The sequence below is a fragment of the Pyxicephalus adspersus genome, chromosome 8 (assembly GCF_032062135.1).
Source record: "Pyxicephalus adspersus chromosome 8, UCB_Pads_2.0, whole genome shotgun sequence".
NCBI classification, from domain to species: Eukaryota; Metazoa; Chordata; class Amphibia; order Anura; family Pyxicephalidae; genus Pyxicephalus; species Pyxicephalus adspersus.
The window spans coordinates 46060265-46086374 of record NC_092865.1 but is presented as its reverse complement, the minus strand read 5'-3'; the positions used below and the strand labels follow the sequence as shown (position 1 = coordinate 46086374).

The following is a 26110-nucleotide window of genomic DNA, read 5'->3' as shown; positions in this document are numbered from 1 at the left end:
AGATGCAGCAGAGTGGTGGGAAGGATGGATGAGCAGAATTTGATCAGAATTTTTAGAGTGCTGCCATCTTTTTTTTTTCCTTTCCTGGTTTCAATCTTAGACTATCCTGATTGGTCAGGTTGAGTGCATTCAGTTGATTTTTGGGATGCACTAGATATCCTGCCATATGCTGAGCTGCTCATTCACAGCCCAGAGTTCTTTTTTCAGAAGAAGCCATTGATTGGGCAGGTAAGAATTGTCTGTCCCTTTCTGCATTAAAGACTGACCAACACACATCTGCATTCACTGTCACCAGTTTTAATTAAAGGTTACTCTTTTTTTATCATCTCCCATCTCATTTGCAACAACAGAAAATTGACAGCCACTCTAATTTATAACCAGCAAAAAGGGCAAAGGTGCAGCTGTGCAATATACGGAGCAAGAGACTGTGCTGGAAATGAACCCAGAGAAGCTGCAGACCCTCACAGTGCCCACCAGTGACATTTATATATCCTCTATGATATTATTAATAAACAATTAAAACAAAAGAATAGATTTTGTAAACAGATATAAAAATATGTGGAAAGCATCCCTCCGTCGTAGTGTTTGTTGTCATGCAGAAATGATGTTTGTTAACATTATCATTTCCCCTTTTCAAATGACGATAACAATTACGCAGAGAATGTCCAGCTCCCCCGCGCCAGATCCAGGCTTCCGGCAAAATATAAATATCTCCAGCTTCTGGTCCTGCAAAATATAATAAAGAGAATTACAATGCAATGATGGAGTGAATTATTAACAGGAATCCAGGATGTGGGACTTTATAATAAAAAAAGAAAATGGTTAGAAGGAAATAAACACAGGTGTGTCACATCATAACAAATGAGCTAAGCACGGCAATGTTTTGTGTTAGAGTGCAGTCTGAAAATGCTGACAATACAAACAAAGCTGTGCGATTTACCATTTAGGTCTTAAGAGAGTCATGAGAGTCATCCTCTTGTGACATCGAGCCATTAATCAAGTGTTCCTTCAGCAATTTGTGCCTCTCATGTCAGTTTAACTAACCCCAATGATATTTTTGGCTATCTGTAAGGGTGACATTCTTCCCACTGACCACCATACTAATGTACTGGGAGCTGTGAATATAGAAATTATAGAAGAGGTTCTCTGAAGATCTGAAACTTATTTCAAGGGTTCCTCTATGTTAAAAAGGTGGATAAATACTGCCTTATTCTCTTGTTTTTACAGCATAGGTTTACTCCAGAGCATTCCCAGGAAGAAATGCCAGTTTTTTAATTAAAGAGATACCATTAATTTGAGGTCCACAGTATAAACTGCAAGATATTAGCAAGATTGTTGCAGATTCTAATGTGCCTGTGGTTTGTAGCATCAGAATAGGGCCTTTGCTGGGGTAAGTGTGAGCGTTTTCTGCCTTCTATACCCACATGATCTGCCCCAGCAATATAAATAAGAGTTTATCATACAGCTATCCATACAGCAAGAATCAGGAGATAAAACTCTAAATGCAGGAGATCCCTGTAATTTGACCTCAAGTTCCATACAAGCTCCTGGGGTAACGCTGCAGGGAGACATCAAACATCTGTCATTAGAACCGATCTTTTGTGATTGTTTCCAGTGACACTAGAACAAACGAGCATTGTACAAACAATATTGACCCATTCTATGGGCGCGGTGAGTGGGAGGCCCCCCACTGTGTCCTCCACCATAGGAAATTACAGTGGTTGTCCCCATTTGGTCTTTAAGTGATCTGCCAAGGAGGATTCCATGTCGGGAATCTTTTCCATATTCCAGACAATGACACCAGCAGCAATATACGGGTACAATCATATCCAGGATCCAATTACATTCAACTACACCCTAAAATGTACTAGCTTTGGATAAACTGGATAGTTATCGGAGCCCCTGTTGGGTTTATTGCTGTCTGTGCCCCCATTGGTGCAATTTACCCTGTTTGTCCTGGTGAGTAATGGGACAGGAAGTATGGGAAATCCAAAATGTTCCAGGTGTCACTGGAACAGGAATTAAGGAGACCAAGAGGAAGTTTCTCTCGACTTTGAGGGATTTTCTCCAATATCCAGTTGTGTCTCTGGGACAGGAAGTGAGAGAAAATCTCCTCAAAGACAACCAAAAACTATATACTTTAATGTCTAATCCCAGCAAAACTTGAAATTCCCTCTCTGTGAGGGAATGTGTATTTAAGTAAAATTTCCTCTCTCTTCTTTTTATATGTGACCCCCCCCTAAAAAAAACTCCCAAATTAGGGGGGCACATAATAGCTGCCTGGCCCATTGCTGGGCCCATGCTGCCTTACAGACATACTCTAGTGTGGAAAGAAAGCTGGGTGCCCGCTTCCCCTTCACTGATGGGCCCCAGTCGGACCCAAGGGGGCCATCACCTACAATGCAGTACCAATAGTTCTGTATTACACAAGAGTATGCCGAGTGCCTGCCTTCAACCCAGAGCTACAGAGAGAGAGAAGAGTGAGGGGCACTGACAGTCTCTCTTCTTCCTGCATCACCTGATCTCCCACTGTGCAGGCGTGAGATCGGATGATGTAGATTGGGAAAAAGATTGCCGATCTCACTGCGCATGCGTGAGAACAGCAAATTTTCGAGATTAGGGCAAGCACAGAAGAGCAGCCAAGAGCCTCCCAGGGTGCGTGACAAAGATATACCGTGAGGCTCTGCACTCCCATTAATTCTTGATTGCTGCGGTGATCAAGACAGAAAGAGAATGTGCTACATCTTTTTTTTTAAAGGGTGTTGCGTTTCTTGCCTTTTTGTTGTCTTCCCTTTTATGTAAAGTAAAGATTTTGAGTTTAGGTCCACTTTAAAGAGCAAAAGGTAGATTAAGAAGGTATGGTACAATTTTATTTGCTGTTGCTAAGTTGTATATCCTGCAGGTATGCATGCTGGGGCTTGTGGTTCAGTAGGAAGCAGCTCTAAGTTATCCTTGTATACTATACTGACCCAATTTAAGCTGAGACTTGTGGTACTGCAGAAAGCAGCTATTTATATTTAAACAGGAGTTATATAGCACCAACATATTACGCAGCACTGTACATTAAATAGGGGTGCAAATGACAGACAGATACAGTGACAGGAGGAAGATTGGACCCTGCACCGAAGAGCTTACAATCTATAGGTTTTTCTAGAATAAAAAAGATGGTGTCACATCCATGAAACTGTAAGGTAAGCTGTACACAGACTCAGGCTGCCATGGCAGGATTCTCTTACAAAGTTCAGTTCCCTGGCTGTCATATTGAACCAGTTGGTTACCTTCAGGTAAGTACAACTCCTCCCACCTTCTCCCCATCCCTTAGTTATCCCTGTTTTTCCTCTAACCGGAAATGACATATTCTCGCCCCCCCTCCCTCCTTCCTCCCGCACAGCTTCCCGTCTCCTAGCAACTTTTTCTCCCCCCCTTAGAAATCGTTGGCTCCGCCTTTCTTATCACCCTCTGAGAGCCAATCAGAATAGAAGCGGGATGAACGGCGCGTTTTGCCAGTGGCTACGAGAAGTTTGAGCTTGGCTTTGATTGGTGGAGAGCGGAGGGGGCGGGAAGGAGAAGAAAACCCGGCCAGGGCGGCATATTCGGATTGACTGAGGAGACACAGGAACCCTGAGCATCATGGAGCGGCCGGTAAGGGGAAATTATAAGGGGAAATTATAAGGGGATGATAAAGACACTTCATATACTTTATAGCCATTTTCAGCTTGCTCCTTAATCACCCTCTGCTGAACATTATGTACATGCTAAAATAATGAAACTGTATGTAAAAGTCAAAGCTGTCTACTTAGATTTAGTGCAGTATAGATTTCCTTCATTTCTTGTCACAGAGACCCAACAGGAAGTAAGATAACTTCTCCCCAGAGTTGGGGGTGTCCCCAAATGTTCATAAACATTTATATCTCCTAGATTGTAAGCTCTTTGGGGCAGAGTCCGCTCCTGTGTCACTGTCTGTCATTTGCAGACCCTATTTAATGTACAGCACTGCGTAATATGTTGGTGCCATATAAATCCTGTTTAATATTAACTCAGTGGTGGGCATAGCAGGACTGACTTGGGTCAAGGTCTTTTGCAGGCTCTTATTGGCTAAGGAAGGTCTGGGGCCCTGGCCCTGACTGACCATGCACCTCCCTATGTCTGCCCCCTGTATAAATTTGTTTGCAATGTGTAGATCCCCCCATCATGGCCACCTTTGCATGCTCAATATCTCTTGGATAACCCATTTTAATATCTGCTCGATGTGCATGCAGTAAGTGACCCCGCTGCAGGAAAACAGCAGAATGCACTGGGTACATGGGCAGCAGATGGTGACTCTGAGGCTCCATAAAACAGCTGACGCGGGCATCTTCTAGGCCTGGGCGGTGCCATTGCTTTACTTCTCCCCTATTCTCCTCTCCAATGCTGGGAGTAAAGCTGCGTACACACTGCCAATTTTTGTCGTTGGAAAGGATCTTTCACGATCCTTTCCAACGACAAGGGAGTGCACGATGCATGAACGGTGCTGTACATACAGCACCGTTCATGCTCTATGGAGAGGGGAGGGGGAGAGCGACAGAGCGGCACCCTGCTGCGCGCTCTCCCCTTCACTTTCATTACGATCCGCTGTCGTCCATCGTCCATGGATCCGGCAGGTCGGTCGTCCGGACGATGGACGACACCGACTGTACACACGGCAGATTTTCGCCCGATAATTGGCCGATGCCGATTATCGGGTGATAAAAATCTGACGTTTGTACGTAGCTTAAGTGGCACTGCCATGTGTATGCTCTTCTCATGTGATGATGGTGGTGATTGGCCCAGCCTTATCACATGGTGTGAGTTCTGCATGCTCCTCCATGCTGGATTTTTTTTCTTTTTTTATCTGTACTCGGTGGTTCAGTGGGGGGAAGTAGCTAAGGTGTGGTGTGTTTAAAGAATGCAATGTACTGCATTTGGCAGCCAATTCCGATCAGTAGGCTGCAGACCACCGTAAATTCCAATTCAAACTGCAATGAGCCCGATGGTTAGAATTATATCAAACCAATGTATCAATTTATTATGTGTAAACAAGCATTTTTTTTTTTTGTTAATTGCCATGTATTCTGTTTATCTCAGGACGATCCTTCCCTGGAGCGGCATTTTAAGGGCCACAGAGACACTGTTACCAGCGTGGACTTTAATCCCAACATGAAGCAGTTAGGTGAGTAAGATGGTCATTATAAAGAGGGAATATTCTTCCCTTTGTGAGAGGAAAGCTTCCACTTTCTGATGACTGGTGGGCTAAGGATCGAGTAGAAGCAGAGAGGGATAGATAAGCTCAAATCTCTAAAATAGATGAAGCAGGGAAATTCTTACACTGCAGGTCCTCAAGTACAGATTCCCCTCCAGCAAGGGGAATCTAAGCACCCAAGACAGTGGTCATAAAGAATCTATGAAAACAGAAAAAAGCAGGTGAACCTGCATCGTGCCCAATCTGAGTATATTGATCAGAAAAAGAAAAGACAAAAGGCTTTTATAGTGGCACTTAAAAAATATTTTCTAAGATATACAGATTTTTTTTTGTTAAACTGTATTCTATTCCAAAAATTAATTAATTAAAAATTTTTTACAAAAAATAATAAAATTATATATGATTGGACGTGTAACAATATACACCTTTGATTTTTGTAAGTCTGAATAATACTCGAATGATCTAGTCATATGTCTCCCACCCGACGCGCTTCGCCCTTTTGTTGGGCTTTCTCGGGGTAATGGAGAATATTACACACTAAAAAAGACAATGCAATTACATTCACTGTTTAGCCTTTAGGGGACATGGTATAAAAAGTATTTAACCATTAATCATAAATATCCTCATTCACCACAAAAAAACATTATCAGTTAAATAAATGCTGTCATGGTTAACAATAAGTTGTGTCACATGCCATATAAATACGAATCTGGTTTCCAAAGAAAAATGTTAATGAAAATACTCTTACAATGCAGACTTGACTGATAGGAGCTTAAGATGCACTTGGATTTTCTGATATACACTTTAAAAACAAACATGATCTCTTTCAATAGAAAAGAAACATTGGTTAATGGCTGATATCTACTGTGTATTTAAAACAACAGATTTTATGTCAATGAAAACTTACATAGATAGCTATTGTGTTGATGCCTGCTTTTATATGTTCCCAAATAGGAGGCTGAGTATTATGCCAAAGATCTTTTAAAGCATATTAGGTAAAATAGGAAGCTGACAAAATGACCTGTAAAGTGAATCCGAGCAACATTAGCAGGATTCCACGTTCATATATCCCTTTCTCAGTTATAGTACTTACATGTTTATGTGATTTTGAGGATATTAAGAACCTAACAGAACCAATTAGGTGTAACGGGATTCTTGAAATAGCCTAGAGAATGGATAAAGAGAGTATCACAAGGATTTGATATTCGTGGATCTCATTCCTATAGATGGGATACTCACAGATAGTTGAAGTATCCAGTAGGACGACCGGGAACGCAGGCAAGCTGGAAAAAAAAACTGCCATTTCCGTTTCCCGGGCGTCCTGTTAAATACAAAATTGCGTGCAGCTGAGAGTAATCAGGTCAGCTCCAATGAATGCCATCTGTGTAAGGGGAAAGTCTGCTTATCAAGTAGTTGCTTGTCAAATCTTGCGAAATCTCGCTATTAACGAGATCTCTGTGTTTGCGGAGTATAGGAATAGGGATGATGTTAGAAGGACTTCCACCCTTCTTCCTGAAAATGACTCTTCAAGGGGTGTTCTAGTTTTTACAGGATAAGAAGCGTATGAGCAGAAGGGTAAAGAGCCCAGTTAATAAAAACGATCTTGGGGACATGGTTTTAGCCAAACAAATTTGGGATTTTTTAACACTATGTGTATGGAAACAAATTCCTCCACCCATGCATTTATATATAGTATAATATGTGGAGGAAAATAGATAATTTCATATGTATAGAATGATACAGAGATCTATTTGATGTAAAGTTTAAAATTAATTTTAAACTTTATTACTAAATAGTGAAAACAATTAAAAAGTAGAATAACAAATATTGTTTTTATTTTTGAGCCAAGGCACTGTGAGCATTTTCCACATCTCACAGTGCCCAGGCCTAACGTTAGAGGAAGGTCTTCTGAGAAATGGCTACGTACTAAAACTTTTACATGTTGGGTATTAATGTCGTGATAACTCTTACATGGATTCTGACGAAGAAGATGTTTAATGGATAGAGAGTAAGCCAGAATCTTCTGAAACTGCTTGTTGATATGCACTTTTAAGAAGCTTTTTACTGTAGCCTCTAGCAAGAAGCCGTTGTTGTAGATCTGTGGATTCTTTATTAAAATCCAGCCAATCTGTACAGTTTTTTCCTTCGCCTGAGATTTTGGCTCATTGGAATACTTTTCTTTATTGGAAAAGGAAAAGCACTTTGCATATATAGTATTGTATTGCCTGCAGTATTTTTTCTAAACATTGTTCTTTGTCAAAGGACATGGTAACTTTTAAGAATATATTCATTAAGTTGTAAGTCCTGAAAGAACTCCTGCAGTAGAGTTTCTGATCCCACCCAGAATAAAAACATGTCATCAATATATCTTTTAAAGGACAATACAGAAGATTGATATCTGTACATTTTGGGACTGGAGAACAATTTGTTCCCCCAATCCCCAAGGTACATTTTGGCGTATGACGGGACCAATTGTGTGCCCATCGCCACACCTTGTGTCTATAGATAGTATTTATTGTTGAATACAAATATGTTTCTTGTCAGTAAATATTTTAGAATGGAGCAAACAAATTAATTGAAAGTTGAATGCATAGGGTAAGTTGAGTCCAAAGCTGTTTTGATCATTTTCAATCCCTACTGGTGGGGAATACTACTGTACAACGCTTCAACGTCGATAGTAACTAATGTGGCGTTTGGAGGCAATTGTAGTTGAGATAGGAACCTTAGTAAGTCTGGAGCATCCTTCAAATATGAAGGAAGGTTGATAACTAAAGGTTGTAGATAACTGTCTACCACCTCGCTTGCATTTGATGTAATGGAGCCCATACCAGAGATGATTGGTCTTTCTGGGGGGTTTCTAAAATCTTGTGTACCTTGGGTAATGAGTAGAACGTAGGTATAACAGGGTATTCAGTGGAGAGTCTTGCACATATTGTTGTTGATAACTCCACATAAAAAAGCTTGATTAATGCAGTCATAGTATTCACCATAAAGTTGATCAACTAAATTCCCTGCAATCGGTTTGTACCATTCAGGATTTTCCAGAATGGCGAGACACATTTGTTCATGTTTCTTTTGTCCGTAATGACTACATTTCTCCCTTTCTCTGATGGTTTGATGATGATATTGGAATTGCATTTTAGTTGGTGTAATGACTTACGTAGGTTAGAAGAAAGAATATTGCTTATATCTCTGGTGGAAATTTGTATTTCTTTAATATCTACATTAATGAACTACATTAATGAAAGTCTGTATATGTGGAAAGGACGTAAAGGTAGACATAAAGGTTGATATTGGACGTCTATCAGGGACCAAGGAGATTGGCTTTTCAACAAAAGGTGATGTAGCTACTTCAGTTTGTCTATTTTCCTCCAGGAGTTCCTGAAGGATTTTGATAGCTTTAAAGTCTTGTACGTTAAAGTTACTAAATTCCGATGAAATATTAAATTCATTAAGGGTTACAGATTTGTCGTACATTACTTTCAAGGCTAAATTGCGAGCAAATAGATTGACATCCTTGATTAGTTTGAATTTGTCCAAGTTAGAAGAAGGACAAAACGTTATTTGAGGAGTTGGATTTCATCGGGAGTAAGTTTATAAGATAAGAGGTTAATCGCATCATACATATGTATCCATGAGACCTGTCCTTTGTATGGGTGAGGGGAGAGGAGGTGGGTGAAGGTCTGGTGGTTTTAGGGATTGCTCCTAATTGTATGTTTGAATCAACATGTGTAGGTAGGGATAAAAAGGATGGCGAGGTAGGTGGAGGATTAGGAGGGGAGATATGATAGGGGATGTGAGACTCTGATGTAATGACAGTGTAATTCCTGTCCAAAACAGGATTGTAGATGGCATTGGAGACCTCCAAATCAGAGGCTGTAGGTGGAGTAGTGATGGATGGTTTACGTTTAGTGTTACCAATGCAATAGAGCTGGAATTGCTCACTTGTCTTTTTTTGCCTTTTTGGATATTAGGTTGAATGTGTGTATCCAGTGGAACCTGTAAAAAATTTGATGAAGGGAATGATGATGATTGTGATCGGTGATAGGAACTAGATGATGTAGATGAGAATGTGGCTGTAGTAGTGGGGTGAGGCGATTGGTGCGGTGGGGATGATGAGGCTGGGGGTGTAGGTGGAGGATAATTACTTGCTTGTTTAGAGATAAATTGCATTTATATTCTGTCTTTTTTTGTAAAAGCCTACTTATCTTTAAGGAATTTCAGTTTTTTTTGTGATATAAATCTGTATTAAATCTCTCAAGATCTTTTGTGAGGGTATTATAGCTCTCTTGGAATAGGCCTGAGTTAATAATATTAGAATACTGGGTATGCATAGATGCAAATTCATAGTCTAATTTAATTATTTCATTCTTGTAATAGTTTGAGTATTTGCACAAGACTCTCTGTACAATGATTCAAAATGGACACTCATTCATTTTTAATTTCCTCTGGATTTTTAATATTTGAAAATAACTGAATTTGTAATCCAACAGGATTCCTTTCCTCTATCAAAACATTTCATATGCCAAAACATGGTAGACTTTTTCTGAATTCTGAATTAATGTTTTACTTTTCTCTTCGTCATATTTGGATGATGAGCAACTCTCTTCAATTTGTGACCTAAAATCCTCCCAGTTGGCGCCTAATATGTCCATATTGTGTACGTAAATTGGTTAGGTGAAGGATAAGGTTAGAACACTTATGAACAGAAAGGGGGTGTTTAGTAAGTCACTCCAAATAATTAAACTAAAGACAAGAAAGCGTTCATAAAGGAACTATCAAACAGAAAAAATCAGGTGAACCTGCTTCGTGCCCAGCCTGAGTATATTGATCTCTTAGACGAAGGCTAGTTAGGAGTCCCCCTCATCAGTATATATAGGCTAGAAGCAGGACAGAAGGCTTTTATAGTGGCACCTAAAAAATATTTTCTAATATATACTGATTTTTTTTTTTTTTGTTAAACTTTATTCTATTCCAAAAATCAATTGATCAAAAAATATTAAAATAAATAATTTTGATATTTTTTGTACAAATTTTTTAATCAATTAATTTTTGGACTAGAATAAAGTTTAACAAAAAAACTGTATATCTTAGAAAATATTTTTTAAGTGCCACTATAAAAGCCCTCTGTCTTGCTTCTATCCTTCGTCTAAGGAATCCAATCAACCCCATAGGGGGTTGGTGTATATTCCAAGGATCATCTACACTTCAGTTGTGCTCTTAATGTACAAAATTATTTGGGGGGTGAAATCATTCTGGATGACCTGTACTGTGGATGCTGTGTCCAAAACAGAAAGAGGAGGGCAAAAGACTGGTCACTATTACTACCTGTGGTCTCCTTGCAGCTGATCATTTCATCAGTGTGGTGGCAACCATTCTGATAGGAGGCACAGGGCTTTATTTTATGTCGGAGCTTCCCCTTTCTGATGATTACTGTGCAGCCGTGGGAATAATCCTGCTGTGGGATAACCTGTAAAAAAAATAAGTTAGTAAAACAAATCACACACATTCAATAAATTACTTTAACATTATTTTTATTAATTTAACACATTTTTTTACACACAAATTTGCGCTGTTGTATCCCGTGTTTTTCGGGTTGGGTCTATCCGAATTTGAACAGCAATATTCGGGTCGAATATAAGGGCAGCCCGAATTCGAACACCAACACTAATAATCACTATTTTCACATGCTTGGAGTATGAGAACTTTTATCATTTACTCTTTATTACTGGAAAGAAATTGGGTGTACATAAATCTTTAATTATTTCTTCACAATCGCAGCTGCAAGGTCAAGGCGTGCAGGACTGGATGTACTGTAGTTATATAGATAAGAACTGGGAAACTCATGAACAATCTGTATATCACTGACCACACTAAACTTTTCAGGGAATGTTCCTTGAAGTTTTTGTGCAGCCATATTTTTTTAAGATTTGGGTGAGGAAGAATGAAAGCTTCCAATGAATTTTAATGCTATCCAGAGCTTTAAGATGTCTTTATTTCCTATCACAGTGACAACATTTGCCCTATTAGGAAGTGATGGAAAAGCTGGAACAGAACCCTAGACTACAATACATACCTGACAGGGGTTGTAGCCATCCCTTACTTGTTTTTTGTCCAGTCACTATGACAGTAAAGGGATACGATGAGGAAACAGGGCATAGGAACCTAAATATCTAGTGTAGGTGGTTGGTATACACAGATTCATTGATTCTTGGTGGAGTTTGGCTTAGCTGTAGGTCACACATTTCCTCGATTGTATATGTATGCTAATTGTATTGTTTTCCTGCTTGCAGCGAGCGGCTCCATGGACTCCTGTGTGATGGTCTGGAACATGAAGCCTCAGATGAGAGCGTACCGCTTTGTCGGTCACAAAGACGCCTTCACGTCTGTTGAATTTTCACCCTCTGGGCACCTTCTTGCATCAGCATCCAGAGATAAAACCGTACGCCTCTGGGTCCCCAGTGTGTAAGTATGGTTTATACCGAACACCAGAATGGCTCTTGCTATAAATATGGGCATTGGACCATAACCAACAGGGTCAAGTTGTTTTTGAAACCCACAGAGCTTATTTTCTTTGCTCTGAATTGGGTGTTGGAGCAGGGAGGGGAGTATGCTAATAGAGTTAGATGACTTAATTACTTTGACCTCTATGAGGTACGGGGCCACCTATGTTCTAAGCAAATTTCTTATGAGCTCAGCAGCCCCCTGAATGTTCCTGTTCTCCCCAGTCACACCTTGGTCTGACCTTCAGGCTGATCTGTAGCTCCCATTAACTTTTAAGGTGCGTACACACTTCCAATTTTTATCGTTCCAATCGAACGACGAACGATCGATTTGGCAAAAAATCGTTGGTAAAAAAGTAACCAACGACGCCGACGAACGAGGAAAATTGTTGGAAACGAACGACCGGACCGGCGGATCGGATTGGGCGACGATCGTTGAACATCCTTCGTGTGTACGGTCGTTCGTTGATCGTTCATGGTCAGAGCATGCGTGATGAACGAACGTCCGTTCACTTTCCTGTCGTGCACATAGTTCCTCTATCGCTTAAACGATCGTATCTATTGTGTGTACAATATCTACGAACGATCGTGACGTTACCTCTATGTGCAGGATCGGTGCTATACGATCGTTCATATATATCGTGCAGGAACGTTCGTCGTTCGTTTTCCGACGATAATAATTGGAAGTGTGTACGTAGCTTTAGTTGCCCTATAATCAGCATTTTATTACATAGTTACATAGTAGGTTAGGTTGAAAAAAGACAAAAGTCCATCAAGTTCAAGCAGTAGAGAAATAAACAATTCCCAGATATAAAACCGTATGGACATAGTTGGTCCAGTGGAAGGCAAAAAAACCCTGGTACAGTTTGCTTCATTAGGGGAAAAAAAATTCCTTCCTGATTCCATGAGGCAATTGGATGTTCCCTGGATCAACAGTCACTGTTATCTTTACTTTAAAACCTTAATCCCCAGTTATATTCTGTGCTTTTAGAAAAGCATCCAGCTTTTTCTTATAGTAATCTATAGTAGTTGTTGAAACTACTTCCTGAGGGACCCGATTCCACATTTTCACAGACCTTACAGTGAAGAATCCCTTCCTTATCCAGAGCTTAAACTTCTTTTCCTCCAGATGCAGAGTGCCCTCTTGTTCTGTAATGATCTCAAAGTGAATAATTGGGAAGAGAGTTCTCTATATAGACTATTTATATATTTATACAGAGTGATCATTTCCCCCATAATTATTTCTTCTCAAGGGAGAATAGATTCAGTTCAGCTAATCTCTCCTCATAGCTGAGCTCCTCCATTCCTTTTATTAGTTTTGTTGCCCTTCTCTGCTCTCTCTCCATTTCCACAATGTCCTTTTTGTGAACTGGTGCCCAAAACTGGACTGCATATTCCAGATGTGGTCTGACCAATGATTTGTACAAGGGCAGGATCATGCCTCTATCTCTGCAGTCTATTCATCTTTTAATACAAGAAAGTACTTTGCTAGCTTTAGATATTGCATGTATTGTATGTATTGATGCGGCAGTGCCACCTACAGGCCAAATTTTAAAAAATGCAAGGCGATTTAAGCAAATACCTGTACAGGTTGACATTCAAAAATCCACCCACCGATAATCGGTTTACTTCAGTTTACAGGTGTGAATTTCAGATCTCATATTTAATACAGGGACTGCAGTACACTGTTTGGCCGCTAATGTTTTGGCGCTGTTCTGCAGAAACACTTGCTTACTAAACTAACGACAGGTTGAGATGTCCCTGCTGCCTGCTCCCCGGATCTGTGCCAGATGTCCACGGTGCTGCGAGAGAAAGGCTGGCCTGTGTGTGGAGGTAAGTATAAAAAAAAAAAATCTGGGATTTTCTAAAATCTGGCTCACCTCAGGTCCCGAGGTTGCCAGATTTTTGATTGTCAACCTGTACTTGGGGATATGAAAGTTGTCCATTGCTGTCCTCTTCTTCCAAAATTCCAAATTGCCTGGCTGTTATTCAGATCCTCTGACCTGAAACAGGGTATTCTGACTTCAGTTACTGCTCACTTGTTCCATGTCTGTGACTGAAACAATAAAACTCAATGTTACAGTCCAATTAACTAATAATGACTTCCTCACTTATAACCTCGTCACACACATGCCTCCAAGAATATTCTAGAGCTGCCCTCACTCTCTGGAGTGGTCTTCCTCATCCTATTTAGCTTGCTCCTACTTTTCTGCTCATTTAAAAGAGCACTCAAAACCCATTTTTTTCACACTTGGATACCCGTCTTCTTCTGTCTCCTAAACCCTCACTACTTCCCTCCACTCAATACCTCCCATTCTATTGTGTGATACTTCCCCCACCTCTAGAATGTAAGATCTTCTGGGCAGGGTCCTCTCCTCCTCCTGTGTCACTGTCTGTATTTGTTTGTCATTTGCGACCCCTTTTTAGTGTACAGCACTGCATAATATGTTGCTGCTATATAAATCCTGTTTTTTATTAATATTGTTAATAATAATAAAAGTAATTATTGCAAGCGGAGGTCGAAAACAGCTGGGCTTTGGGCTTATAAAATATATACTTGTTCAAACTATTGAAATGCTACCATGTTTGCATTGTTGCATGACTACATGATTTAATGAATTCTGGAAGGAGGAAGTATATGGTACAGTATAGAAGGGTAGGTTTTGTGGCATCTATTTGTTTTTTTTTCTTTGGTGTCCTTATTAGTCCATGATATTTGCATCTATCCCCTCCACTGTATTGAAGTTCTAAAGCCGTTTTTTGTTTTGTTGCAGGAAAGGGGAATCTACTGTTTTCAAAGCTCACACTGGCACTGTGCGAAGTGTCAGCTTCTCCAGCGACGGTCAGTCCCTGGTCACTGCGTCGGATGATAAGACAGTAAAAGTGTGGACAGTTCACCGGCAGAAGTTCCTTTTCTCTCTGAACCAACACATCAATTGGGTGCGCTGTGCCCGGTAAGTGGTCCCAGTCCCTGCACCATCGTAAATCCACTATTACATCCTGTGTGCAGGAGTTAGGCTGCGTACACATGTTCAATAATTGTAATTGGAAAGGATCTTTCACCATCCTTTCTAAAGGCAAAAGACCGAACGATGCCTGAGCTAGCTCTGTAAATACAGCGCTGTTCTGCTCTTTAAAGAGGGGAGGGGGGAGAATGAAGGAGTGGCACCCCTCTCTCCCTTTCACTTCCATTACGATCGTTCGTTCATGGATCCACCAGAATCATTAGATCATCAGTCCTTCATGGATCTGCCAGGATGGATCCATGAATGACGATTGCTGTGCACACACCAGGTTCTCCTGCGATATCAGCCCTGAGGCGATTATTGGACGAAAATCATCTGGCATGTGTACATAGCCTTACTTTCTCACTGGCATCTAGGTCTATTCCTGGCACCACGGAGATTAAAGGAGTTTTAAAGCCCTGCTGAGAGGCCACTGAATCTCCGCAGAGGGAACTGTCATACTCTGCAGCGTCCTGGCCGGGAATAGGCCTTTTCTGCTCAGGCTGCTTAATGAAAGTATCAAACTACACCTTTTTTACAGTTTTGAAGTACCTAAAATGTATGCAGTTGAAAATAAATTGGGCTTTAGAAGAATCAAACCAAAATGAAGCTTATTGGCCCATATGACAGATCTGGTTTATTATTATTTCCACCTCCATTGTGTAAGTACAATCTCCATATTGTATTTATAACTCTCTAAATGCCACCACAAAGACAATGTTCTCTTTTCATTCAGATTTTCACCGGATGGAAGACTCATCGCGTCTGCCAGTGATGATAAAACCATAAAGCTGTGGGACAAAACCAGCAGAGAATGTATCCATTCATTCTGTGAACATGCAGGGTAAGTCAGGGTTGTGTGTGACACAATGGGTTTTATATTTGCGTTGATTAAAGGAGAACAGCAGCCATCTTCACATTTACAAAATTATTAACTTGTACGTGAACCCTGACAATGTGGTGTTTACAGCAGCCAAATAAAGCACCAATTAATTTGAACCATTTGTTCAATGTTCTTCTGTGCATAAAACTTTGCCACTTCAGATTAGAGTGTTCAACTTTTTTTCTATACCATACAATGTAACTGTAGGCACTGTGGAGCAATTTATCCTCAGTTATTTATCCACAGCAGAAAAATCCCCAATTATTCTTAGCACCTCATCTCCTGCTTGTTCATCCCCCACAATTTGTGCCTTGTGATTTGCATTAGAAATTTGAAGAATGGCTACTAAGTCACTGCTGAGAGGAGCGAACAGCAGGAATTGAGTATCTTAGTCACTGCAGGGAGTGTGACAGGTGAAGCTAAGCAACTTTAGGAGAACAACTTTGCTTCAGTGCTTCTGTTGAGAACTTTGAATATATGTGCTCCACTGTTCTTGCAGTTACAGAGATCAGTGATTGCTTACTTTTTAGCAGTTCTTTAAAAAAAAAAAAAAAAGTAAATAAAAATGTATAGAAGTAATAATAAAAAATATATAGTTTACCCAATGGTCAATAGCGTGGTCATAGATTCAGTTTAATACATTTTCCCATAAGACTAGAGATGCCAAATATGTTTCCTTTCTTTGTTGGGGAATGAAGGTATATATTTTGGTAGGGTAATGTAATTAACCCTGATAGGGCCTAATTTATTAAAGCTATCCAAGACTATTTTGGATGAACCTACGCGATCCAGCATACCTGGAATAGATTTGGTCAATGATTGAAACATTCGCCACATCAGAGGAAATTATTTTAGGGAATCCATTTCAGGTTTGCTGGATCATCCAGGTTAACCTATGAAAGTTACCTTCTCTTCGCTTTAAAAAATCAGGCCCATAGTGTGTTTCTCCATAGCACTTGTTATCCTCCTGAACTTGTTTGGCCTTCATTTTGTTGCAGGTTTGTGAACTACGTGGACTTTCACCCCAGCGGGACTTGTGTGGCTGCAGCTGCAACAGATAACACAGTTAAAGTTTGGGATATTCGAATGAACAAACTTCTCCAACACTACCAAGGTATACTACCAATATTTATATTCCTGGTGTAAGCAAAAAGCTAGTTAGGGAAAGTGCAACCTGGGGATGGAAGATCCTCCCATGGCTGCTTTTAAATACTAACATGAAAAAAAAACAATTATTAATATTAAAAAAGGATTTCTATAGGTCCAACATATTACACAGTGCTGTACAATAAATACGGGTTGCAAATGACAGACAGATACATGCAGTGACACGGGAGGAGGAGAGGACCCTGCCCAGAAGAGCTTACAATCTAGGAGAATTGCTATAAAAACGAGCCTTTTATCATTTCACACACACTGGTGAGACCTTTGACACTGCAGATCAAATATGACCCAAGTTTTTATAAATATCAAAGCTTCCCTTTACCCAGGAAAAATGAAGATAAAAGTTCCTTTTCAAACTCTTGTTTTGAAACAGAAGAAATGACGCCGACAGACAACAGGAAGTTTGGCTGAAAGGTGTGGCTGGCGTTTCGCTGAGTCACCGTGATGAAGCTGTGCATAGCTTTTCACTCAAACCTGTTGCTTTTTTTGTTTGTTGGAAGGAAAACTGATTAGTGCAAGAATATAGACTTATCTTGAGATTCTGCCCCCTGGGATATCATGGGAAACCTGCTGCAAATGTGGCTCAGCTATTCATTCCTAAATATTGTTTAAATAAACAGGATTTATATAGCACCAACATATTACGTAGATGTACATTAAATGGGGGTTGCAAATGACAGGTAACAATATAACAAAGCCAGTACAGTAATATTATGGGGAGAGCCTCATAGGCAGTAAAACCACATACTAATATACAAAAGCATAAATGTCTTTACAACTAATCATAAACATTGATATAACGGGGGAGGAACATAAAAACGTTGCTTCAGAGAGAACCAATAGAAAACCATAAAAAAAAAATTGCCCAGGTTAGGGTATATCAGGCCTAAAGTAAAGTTAGAACCCATTGGTCCAGATGAGGAAGAAGTCCCCAAGTTTGATCAAAGTTAAGTAGGGTATCATTAAGGATACAAGTTAATCTATCATTTACCATGATCTAGATAAGCTTGGCGAAAATAAGGGAATGGTGGAGACCTTAGTTTAGGCTATTCCGGCAGCCAAAAAAATAGAGCATGCTAAGCATTTGAGGTTTTGGGTAGGGGAGCATTAAACTTGCTAAAGAAGGCACACTTTGGGGGACATGGTCAAGGTAAACTTCTCTTTTTTGCTCCTTTTGATCTGTTAAAGAAACTGTATCAACAGGCTTTTGTTGACTTTGCAAGTTTTGCATTATTATACAAGTCCTTGCAAAATCAAAACCTGAATAAAATTGGTCAGTTTGCACCCATCAATAAATTGTGAATGATCTCAGTACCATCTCAAACTAATAACAGAACAACAGGACCCACTCTGCACAAGTTCAGGGAGGAACTTTCAGTACAATGCAAGGTCCACATGTACTGTCCGGACTCCTACCCCTACGATCGTTCATTGATCGTCCATGGTCTGAGCATGCGTGATGAACGAACGTTCCTGTGGTGCACGTAACTTCCTGTATCGTTCAAACGATCGCATCTATTGTGTGTACAATATCTACGAACGATCGTAGATCGTTTACCAACGATAATTATTGGAAGTGTGTACGTAGCTTTAGAATGATTTTCTCCTTAGCCTTGTCTTTTGCACTGCTGGACTTGACATCCTGTTGGAAAGATTGCTGGTGATTTCAGAGCAGCCATAATCTCGCAAGACGACACTCCAACCCCGAACAAGAGCATCTCCTTGTGAAATTTGAACCCTTCAAACTCTGAGTAATGAAAAGAATTCAACATAAGATTAGTAGAAAAAGTGGGAAGGTACCAGTAGGCAGAGATAGTTGATACAAAATATGTAAATCCTAGGTAGAGCCAAGCCTATAAGTGAATACTAATAATGAGGAAGGTAGAAGAGGGAGGGATGAAAAAAAGGGGGGGGGGGGAGAAGGCTGTTAGGCACTCATCTTTGAAATATAAAATCAATAGCTTTTACTAATTAATGAAAACTTAACATACCATTCGTACACTATACAAAAAGTAAAATTAGTTGGGTAGGCTTACGGCACACTGTACCCAATCTACTTAGATTAGTCGATCACTTCAAATCACATGGTGGAAACTGTGGTTTCATTGCATTGAGAAACAAGGTCAACTTTATATAGTCTCTTTCCCCACATGTTTCACCTAATTTGGCTTCCTCTCGATATAAAGCCCTGGACAGTGTAGCTGAAAAAGGTAAGGTATCATTATACTATGATGTAATAGACAGTATATACCATCTGAGGTAAGTATAATGAATAATGATATTTTCATCAACAAGATTGGTATTTGTTTAAATAACTGATAATTACATATACTTGTACAAAAGGGTATATAATCAATAAAATATAATTTATTGTACATTTATGGTATAAGGTTTGCAAATAAATGAATTGAATTATAAGTTAGAACATGGTTTCAAAATATTATTACTGTATAATTATCAATGAAACTGAAAAAAATCAATGAAAGGAAAAAAAAATAAAACTTAATGGTAAGCATGAAGTGTTCCTAAATGACCAAGATAATTTAAATAATGGTTTGGAAAAAAAACCCTATTGAAGTGTGTTGGCTGTACTTTGGGAGAAAAGCTTTTGTCTAATGAAAGGAATAGGCTGTAAAGAAAGTGTTAATGACATCTACTAAATAGGCCAAAGTAAGGAGTAATGATAGGAAGGTTAAAAAAGGTGATTTACAACTGCCCTGAGGGTTTGAAAGGTTGATAGGATCCTTTCTTAGGAAGTATTGCAGTAGATATTAATACGCATCAATCCATTATAGATTAATATGAATTCCAAAAGTGGCCAATTTGGGAAAGGTGAAGTAAAGCTCTAGGTGTTAGAAAACAATAATTAGTTCAAGATCCATATAATTTCAGAGGAAGTGTGTATGATCTTATCATACCATACACTTATCATACGGTATCCTATCATATACATTTCCTCTGAAATTATATGGCTCTTGTAGAGCTCGTTCATGCCTCTGCCAGTCTTAATTATTACACGTGTGTACCCAGCCTAAATGAGAGGAAATCTCTCAAAGCGGTAAGAACCCAGCCTGTCTCAGCTAAGGTTCTTTGACTATCCAATAATGCAAATATTGGGGTAAAGACATGTTGGCTCCAACACACCAATCTGAGGTCCTTTGTCCCACTGACCATAAATGTACGGGGGGGGGGGGGTCTTTCTTCACCAACCTTCAATGTAGGAGATGCTTTTCTACTGAACAACATTATAAGAATGCATCACAATTTTATATGTGCGATTTACTTTTCTGCATAATATGATTTTATCCGAATGATCTTTTTGTGCTCATTTACTTTGAGCTGTAGTTTAGTCCTATTTTGCAGACCTAAAAATATTCAGAAAGATTTTTCTGTGGTGAAAGAGAAGAAAATATGTAAATCTAACCCTTCCCTATACCATTAAATACATATTATGGCTATTTAATTTACCTTTTAATTGTTTACTGCACATAATTTAGGATTTTGGTTGTTCTCTATGCAGCCCGGGATCATAACTGTCATGTCTGTCTTGTCTTGCAGTCCACAGTGGGGTGGTGAACTCGCTCTCCTTCCACCCCTCCGGTAATTATCTCATCACCTCTTCCAATGATTCCACCCTGAAGATCTTGGACTTATTAGAGGGACGTTTATTGTACACACTACATGGACATCAGGTGAAGTGTCATTATTATATGCATGGTGGCTCACTGGTCAGCACTCTGACCTTTCAAGCGCTAAGTCCCCGGTTGGAATCTTGCCCAGGATGTAATTTGCATGGAGCTTGCAGGTTCTCCCCGTGTTTGTGTGGGTTTCTTCTGGGTACTCCCACAATCCAAAAACATGCAGTTAGGTTAATTGGCTTCCCCCCAAATTGACCTTAGACTGTGGTAATAGCATATGAATATGATGGGGACATTCGATTGTGAGCCCCTTTGAGGAACATCTAGTGACATGACTATGGACTTTGTACAGCGCTGGGTAATATGTCGGCACTATATAAATACTGTGTAATAAAATGCCTGCAGTGGAAGTAATTATTCTGATTTGGTATCAGGATTGTGCGATTGCTGTACCGCATTGCTCAGTCTGGTAGAGGGCAGGTCAGCACAAAAAGCTAATTGGATGTTCGGAAATACAAATCCTTTAGCAAATAAAATACATTGGCATGGCTTTCAAATATTGAAGTTTAATAAAGTTTACATGTCTGAACTAGTCTCTTTCCTACAAAGCACATCGGCCCTTTACTGTTTGTGTATTTACAGTTAATGTTTACTGACCCTGAAATTTGCGTTTTGCATTGTCTGTGACATGTTTCTGTGTTGTGCAGGGTGCCGTGACTTGTGTCAGGTTTTCACGAGAAGGAGATTTCTTTGCCTCTGGGGGATCCGAAGAACAAGTAAGTGCAAGCAAAGGACAGAAATTGTTGGAATATTCCAACTTGAGTGTTCTACACACACATATCTGGAATGTGTTAGCGAGCTGTGCTCTGGGTGCTTACATTTCATGATAAACATGAAATAAAATTACATGCTTACACAGACATTCCCATATCTCAGGCCTGCGGTTGTACAACCGTCACTTTTTTATTTTGCCTTCCAGCCTTCACCTTATTAAATCTGCCCTCCAGCCTTACCTCAGTAATGCACAGTTGTACAGGCTACTTTCCTGAACTGAAATTGATTTTACCGCACACTGGGAGCTTCTCACAATGTACATTAGAAGCTGCAGATAGTCAGACTTCGCCCAATTTTATGGCTGGAGGATGTCCTGCATCCTCCTGCTCCTTTCATTCACTGGGCCTGATTTATTAAAGCTCTCCTAGGCTGGAGAGCATACATTTTCATCAGTGGACCTGGGTGATCCAGCAAACCTGGAATGGATCTGGTCAAAGATAGAAAACATTTGCTAACAAGTGCAATATGAGGCTAATATAATTTTGCAATAATTAGTAGAAATGTACACACACCGTATTTTCCATTAAAGACATTCTTGTAAGTGTGAGCTCATGCAATTTACTACAAAACGTTGCTTAGAAACTTCCTTCCTACATACTTGTGCAAGAGGAGCCTGGAGGAAAGGAGAATGATGAAGTCTGATTTAATCCACACCCTTGCAGCAGTTTTAATTTTATTTCAGGAGGAAGGAAAGTGCAAAATAATTTGTAATTGTTTTTGCTGGATATATTTTGCATTTAGAAAATATTTTTCCACGAATAACCCAACAGTAAACCCAAATTGTGTTCGGGAATATCAACCATATTGAACACTTTTGTGTCATCAGCTGAAAGACAAACTATTTCTACCGATCGGTCTGCTATATCATTTACAGATATTTATTATTAATAATAATTAACCAGTACTTCAATAGCGTCAACATATTACACAGCCTTGTACATTAAATGGGGTTGCAAATGATCGACAGATACAAACAGTGACACAGGAGGAGGAGAGGACATTGAGTTTACAATCTAAGAGGAGGGGAAAGTAGCACACAATAGAAGGGGCATATGGAATGGTGGGTAAGTAGTGAGGGGAAGTAGAGACAGAAGAAGAAGGGTAGGTGAGGTTGAAGTGTTGGGTTTTAGGAGTTCTTTTAAATGTTCAGAAAGTAGGAGCAAGCCGAATAGGATGAGGAAGACCATTCCTGAGAGTCGGGGCAGCTCTAGAAAAAGCTTGGAGCCAAGAATGTGAAGAAGTTATGAGTGAGGAAGTCATTAGTAGGTGATTGGAGGAGCAAAGAGAGTGGCTGGGGAAGGGGGGGATGGGTATTTTACCAGGTTAGAAAGGTAAGTGGGACAAAAACTGTGGAGAAACTTGTGCATCGGGTACGTAGGTGGGACAAGACCTGTGGAGGGATTTGATTTTAAGGTGAAATTGAAGCTAAAAAAGAGAACTACAGAGAGAGGCAGCAGAAGAGGAGTGGTGGGAAGGCTGTGTGTTGGGTAGGTAGGTGGTAAGGATGGATAAGTCTGGCTGCAGCATCTATAATAGATTGTAGAGGAACAGGAGTCACTGCAGAGCTGAGGGATACATCACTAGTGGCTTGTCTGGGTTCAAAATGACCCCCATTCACTTCCCTGCATTGACCAGTCTACAAATTCACCACAGTCTTTTAAATTGGGGGTCCCCAACCACCAGGCCATGGGCCGCAGCCATTCATGTCAGGGGTCTCCACTGTAACGGGATCCGTGTCCCCTATCCTTGTCATTTTGTTCAGCTGGCTTATGTGATTGGCTGAACAAAATGATGGAAGAAAAGCCACAACTCCTTCCTGTCGCTGCATGGACTGCTGCAGCAGGCAAGAATGGCTGTGGAGTTCCCTTCCAGACCAGTTTCAATGAGCATCTCTGGGCTCCTAATCACTTTATGGAATGGATAAATAAAATGGTTGATGTGTTTAACCACCTATACATCATTATCCAACGACAGCCAGGCATGTAGAACAACAGTCCCCAGTCTTTTTTTCACCACAAACTGGTTTGATGCAGCAACATTTTTCTACTGATTGGAAACCATCATTGCTGCTCATTAGGGAAGACGCAACAACTGTGAGCCAATCAGAGTGGGGCACTGTAATCTGCTAAATAAACCACCTGTATATGTCCTCTTCCTCGGTGCTGGTGGACACAGCATTAAGGATATACATAGAGGAGGGAAATTATGACATTGGGCTTGATTTATTAAAGAAATATTCACATAGCTGTTCACATAGCAAAGGGAATTATCCAATGCAGAGAGTGATCATAAACCTTAGTAAGTAAACAGCCTGAACTCATTTAGAAAGTCTGCCCTATTTTTTTGCAGGGGGCCCTGAGAAACACTGTGTATGGGGCCTTGGCGACAATTGTAAACCTAAAAGCACAAAAAGTCCACCGACCACAACAAACAATCAGTTTCTCAAACACGCAGGAAATGGGTAGCCTTGTAAAGGGCGCAGCTACGCTATATTCGGATATAAAATGTCCGGAGGAAATCGCAAAGCTATAATTATAGGATTACGGGGAACATTTGTGTGTTTGCATCGCTGCTGTAGATGGAATTATCATCGCACATGTCTTTCTGTTCTGTTTTTTTCCCCCCCAGATAATGGTGTGGAAAACAAACTTCGACTCTGCTACCTACACTGACATCCTGAAACGCAAAGCACGAGATACGACTGCCAACAGCATCGAGACCAAGATGAGATCTCCATCCAGACCAATGCAGGCGCCTGGGGCCAATCATCCGATATATGAGGTTATAGAAGTTTAATATTCCTAATGTTCTCAGCTGTAAATGTAAAAGTCAACATAAACAAAACCATATGAGGAGATTGCTATTCCGTGTCTGCACTACACACACACACACCGCCCATCTAATTCATAGAAACCAAGCCTTGGTGTACAGGCAGAGAAGCCCCATGAAGTTCTCTGTGTTGGTGCATAGAGGTGGTTGTGATTGGAGGAGTGGTGGTCATGTGACTATACAGGTCAGATGACCTGGCTCTGCCTTGGTCCTGAAGCTGAAAGCGCACATTTGTAATGCATATTGCTGTACATATAAATTAGAGGGTGCATTAATGTGCCCCAGTCAGGCAGGGGGCCCTAAGTCAGTTCTTCAGTTCTGCAGTTCTTCCAGGCTGCAGTTAAATTTAGAGCCACTTAGTAGACTTGGAGCACTGTACACTATGTATCATAAACTAAAATTTTTTTTATCTCATTTGTTTTTTTCACTTTTTTTTTTTTCTCTGTGCATCTAAGAGCTGCCGCTCTCCTGCGGCCATATTTTGCCCACATGCACTCTAGTGATGACTGCATTAGATTTCTGAAGTCAGGTTTACTGATGGCGACAACAGCAAACCATATCTGTGTAATATGTTTTGAAATGGCTAAGCGTAGTCACCATTAGAGGTCCAGGTGACAACACAGGAGCACAATTCAGAGACTGGGGCTGTGTTGTCACCTTTTTAAAAGGAGATTACTGAACAAAGACCTTCATGGCAGGATCACCAGAGATTGTTTGATTAGAAAGATTAAGTTGGCCTTTTGAAATAGAATGAATGCTAATGATATGAGGATTTCAGTGATAGGGTTCACATTAGTCCACACCTAATCCAGCCATACCCCCTGGGTGTCATTATACTGGCACCCAGTCCTGGGTATGAAATGCTTTCACCAGAGTGCAGCCACTTCATTCTTTTCCCTTTCCCTGTTGTCCATCGCTGATTTCTGTGTTTTGTGTTTCCAGGCGGCTGAATATGATGCTCCCGGAATTGTGAACATAGAAGGAAGACAAATCCCCGGAGCACTGCCTAATGACCATCCAAGTGTACAGCGAGAGGATGGCAACCTGCAGAATGTCACCAACACTCTGGAGCACATAGTGGGGCAGCTGGATATCCTCACCCAGGTAATTCCGCACTGACCTATGGCGTGGGAGGGTTTATGCTGTACCTTGTGCTCAGGATACCTGGGAAGGGGGGGAGGGTGGATACCCAGCAAAGTGACCGAATAATTTCTAAATATGAACAAACCTGAATATTGGATGAATAGAGACCATTTTGTATTTGATTTACATAGCACTGCCACCCAATTCAGCCCTGTCTGGAATGGCAGGGGCCCTAATTTTTGGACACGTGAAAGGAGAAGCAGAAGGCAGACTGATGAGTGTATCTATCACCTTCCTGCCCGCTCCCCTTATCAGTATGCTCTTTTCCCACAGCACAGCTGATTGGCTGTTTGTTTTGTTTTTCTCTCCCTCTCTCTTACCATTTAATGATAAGATTGTGATTAGAGCTGAATTTATTTTGCGCCAGCTTTATTGATATGAAAAGAGGTTGCATTATTTATTGAGACACTGTGCATAGGGGTGATGGCAGATGACCAGGAAAAAAAATTAATCTGACCCCTTCAGGGCCCTCAATTCTGGGTGCCTATAGTATGTAACCCCTCCTATCACCCCCGCTATCATAATCTATGTTTTTCTGTCCTCTCCATCATGTTCCATGTTCTTCTGTCCTCTCCATCATGTTCCATGTTCTTCTGTCCTCTCCATCATGTTCCGCTTTCTTCTGTCCTCTCCATCATGTTCCGCGTTCTTCTGTCCTCTCCATCATGTTCAATGTTCTTTCTCCCTCTCTATGTGCAGACGGTGGCCATTCTGGAACAGAGACTTTCCCTAACTGAGGACAAGCTGAGGGAATGTATGGACCGGCAGGAGAAGTCAGGCCCTGCCCGTGGTTCTGACATCTTGTGATACCGAGGTTCTTTGTTTACATTGTGGTCTCTTATTTGTAAATATTTATTTAATTTTATTTTAATAAACAGTTTGTTACAAAAAAA

The 26110-nt window shown here is 40.4% G+C and overlaps 1 protein-coding gene and 1 long non-coding RNA gene across 3 annotated transcripts; one reads left to right on the top strand and one right to left on the bottom strand.

The window, feature by feature from the left end:
• On the bottom strand, positions 1–17171 carry LOC140336956 (uncharacterized). 2 transcript variants are annotated; one of them, XR_011921970.1, is made up of 4 exons: positions 17096–17171; positions 16516–16657; positions 10547–10688; positions 1–726 (listed from the first exon to the last, which is right to left on the bottom strand). It is a non-coding gene; the product is annotated as an uncharacterized lncRNA (long non-coding RNA). The 2 variants fall into 2 exon arrangements; XR_011921969.1 differs by lacking the exons at positions 1–726; positions 10547–10688 and adding an exon at positions 15350–15517.
• LOC140336954 (uncharacterized) lies at positions 3550–26110 on the top strand. The gene is made up of 11 exons (XM_072420412.1): positions 3550–3642; positions 5104–5188; positions 11512–11683; positions 14496–14675; positions 15463–15570; positions 16608–16723; positions 20332–20465; positions 21119–21187; positions 23874–24026; positions 25017–25178; positions 25917–26110. Exons 1-11 carry the CDS (start codon positions 3631–3633, stop codon positions 26022–26024), a joined length of 1299 nt encoding a protein of 432 aa, XP_072276513.1. The 5' UTR covers positions 3550–3630; the 3' UTR covers positions 26025–26110.